This window comes from Limulus polyphemus, unplaced genomic scaffold, assembly GCF_000517525.1.
Source record: "Limulus polyphemus unplaced genomic scaffold, Limulus_polyphemus-2.1.2 Scaffold1673, whole genome shotgun sequence".
Taxonomy (NCBI): Eukaryota; Metazoa; Arthropoda; class Merostomata; order Xiphosura; family Limulidae; genus Limulus; species Limulus polyphemus.
The window spans coordinates 254,890-257,024 of NW_013667283.1; the positions used below are offsets into that span (position 1 = coordinate 254,890).

Below are 2,135 nucleotides of genomic sequence, written 5' to 3' on the forward strand. Positions count from 1 at the left end.
ATTTTGACGATGTTTTCCACCTGATTGACTTGGCCATTCTAGGCCTCTAGTGTGGAGTCTGATAGGCCCATCTCGGCCCTTTTTATGCGTTTTTGTCATCCTTTTCCAGAATATTTGGTTCATGCTGGACGTTTTGTCTCTCTTCTGAGAGATGGTGCTGGCATGCCTCGCCTTCCACGGGCTTTGGTTAATTTTGCCTTAGCTTACCATCAGACAGATTGTATTTTGTTTTCTTGCTTCACTGCACTTTGAATCTCTGTTGTTTGTATGGGGCAGAACTGTTAATTATATCCCTCTCTCCCTAGATAAGTTCCAGCCTTTATCTTCCCCTATTGCCTCTCCCATTGGTATTAGTCGTCATACACCTCCTTTCCAAAGCATTCCACCTATTTCTTGGAGACGTTCGTGGGCTACCTTCTTCCTTAACTCCAAGTTGGGCTCTTTCCCTAGACACGTGACATTTTTGCTTTTAGGATCTTCTGGTGTGGGGCTCTGTCTCGTACCAAGTTCGTTTCCCTTCCACTTGTAATCAGGACTTATGGATGACTCTTTCTCTACTGGTCTGTTTTTGGTAGGTATTACTCCTGTGACTTTAGCACCATGTTGAATATCTATGTTGTTACTTTCGATGTTTTTCTTTTTTAGTTGCTCGTTTGTCTTTTAACCATTGCATTGCTTATTCATGTCCATGTCTGACACCTTCCCATCATTTACCTGTACTACATTTAAGAGTTCCTCCATTAGTTGTGTAATCTCGATGCAGATTGTAGTTCTGTGATTGATCTCTCCAGTCGAACTACGTGGGAGCTCAAGGCTTATGGAATGCGAAAAAACTTTTTGCATATAGAGGGCAGCACTGAACGAGAATAGCTTTTTTATGTGAGAGGAGGTAAATACCTATTGGAATTACATTTTCAGTATATGAAAATGATAACTTTACATTTTTATTTTAATAGGAAAATTTAGCTGATACAAGAAAGAACTATATGAAGAAAACAATGTTTAAGGCAAGTTTCTTCAATTTTTGTTACATACAAATAAAATTGGATACAGTATTATGTTTTAGAACATTTCCAGCATCTAATGGTTCATGCAAAGGTTTGTAGTTTTCCATAAGAATGTACCTTATCTTCTGACAATAATTCTGTATGATGTTAATAGTACAGAAACCTAAGTACAATAGAACTGTAATCTCCATGTCATATTGTAGCTATACTAAGAATGTGTATAATATATGTATTAAATCTTATTTATATGCAAAACCTTTTACTGTTTCTTATGAAAATAATGTATGAGGTTATCTGGATTTCTAACTAATTTGATGTAATTGTTACGACAGCAGAAGTCACGCGACGCTGGGAGCATGCGCGCTAGAGTTTCTAGAAGGATCATGAATTTTCCTGGCAACTCTAGTTTGTTTGAGACGCCCTCTGTTTTAGTATATAAGCCCAGCAAATAAAGCCAGCGAGATATAGATATGCAGATAGATAGAAGAAATTGGCATAGATTGAAGAGATAGATAATTGAGTCAAGCAAACAGTAGGCACCGTAAGTAAAGTGTGTGGATCGCTGTAATTTATAGCGTGTGTTATAAAGGTTATTAAGTTTAAAATGACTGTGAAAATTCTGTGTATTACAAAGTTGTATCGAGAAAGAATAAACTAGTTTTAATAAAGAAAGGACTTGTATTGCTGAAGTTCCTCAGAAATAACTTATACCGGAAATTAACAAACAAGCAGATACACAACAAATTGGTGTCAGAAAGTGGGATGGAAAAGGTAAAAAAAAGAAAATGGAAACAAGAAGTGGCAAATCAAACTACAGCTTAGCAGATTTGATGGCAGCAATACAAGAACAGCAAAGGAAAGAAGAAGAACGAGAAAATACAAGAAGAGAGACAACAGCAGTGGCAAGAAAACCTGCAACAGTGGCAGCTCGAACAGCAAAATAAACAAGAAGACAGATTACAGCTGTTGTTGGAGGAAAAGAAACAAGAAGAAGGAGAAAAAACAAGAAGAGAGACAACAGCAGTGGCAAGAAAACCTGCAACAGTGGCAGCTCGAACAGCAAAATAAACAAGAAGACAGATTACAGCTGTTGTTGGAGGAAAAGAAACAAGAAGAAGGAGAAAAAAC

The 2,135-nt window shown here is 37.3% G+C and overlaps 1 protein-coding gene across 1 annotated transcript in view; it reads left to right on the plus strand.

Moving 5' to 3' along the window:
- LOC111087041 (cyclic nucleotide-gated cation channel beta-1-like) overlaps window positions 1-1,098 on the plus strand; it is a gene marked incomplete at its 3' end in the record, with an annotated part of 46,283 nt that extends 45,185 nt beyond the window's left edge. The window contains exon 8 of the mRNA XM_022392249.1: window positions 957-1,098. Coding sequence (XP_022247957.1) covers window positions 957-1,098 — 142 coding nt within the window. The remainder of the gene's footprint in view (window positions 1-956) is intronic.
- Between the last annotated feature and the right edge of the window lie 1,037 nt (window positions 1,099-2,135).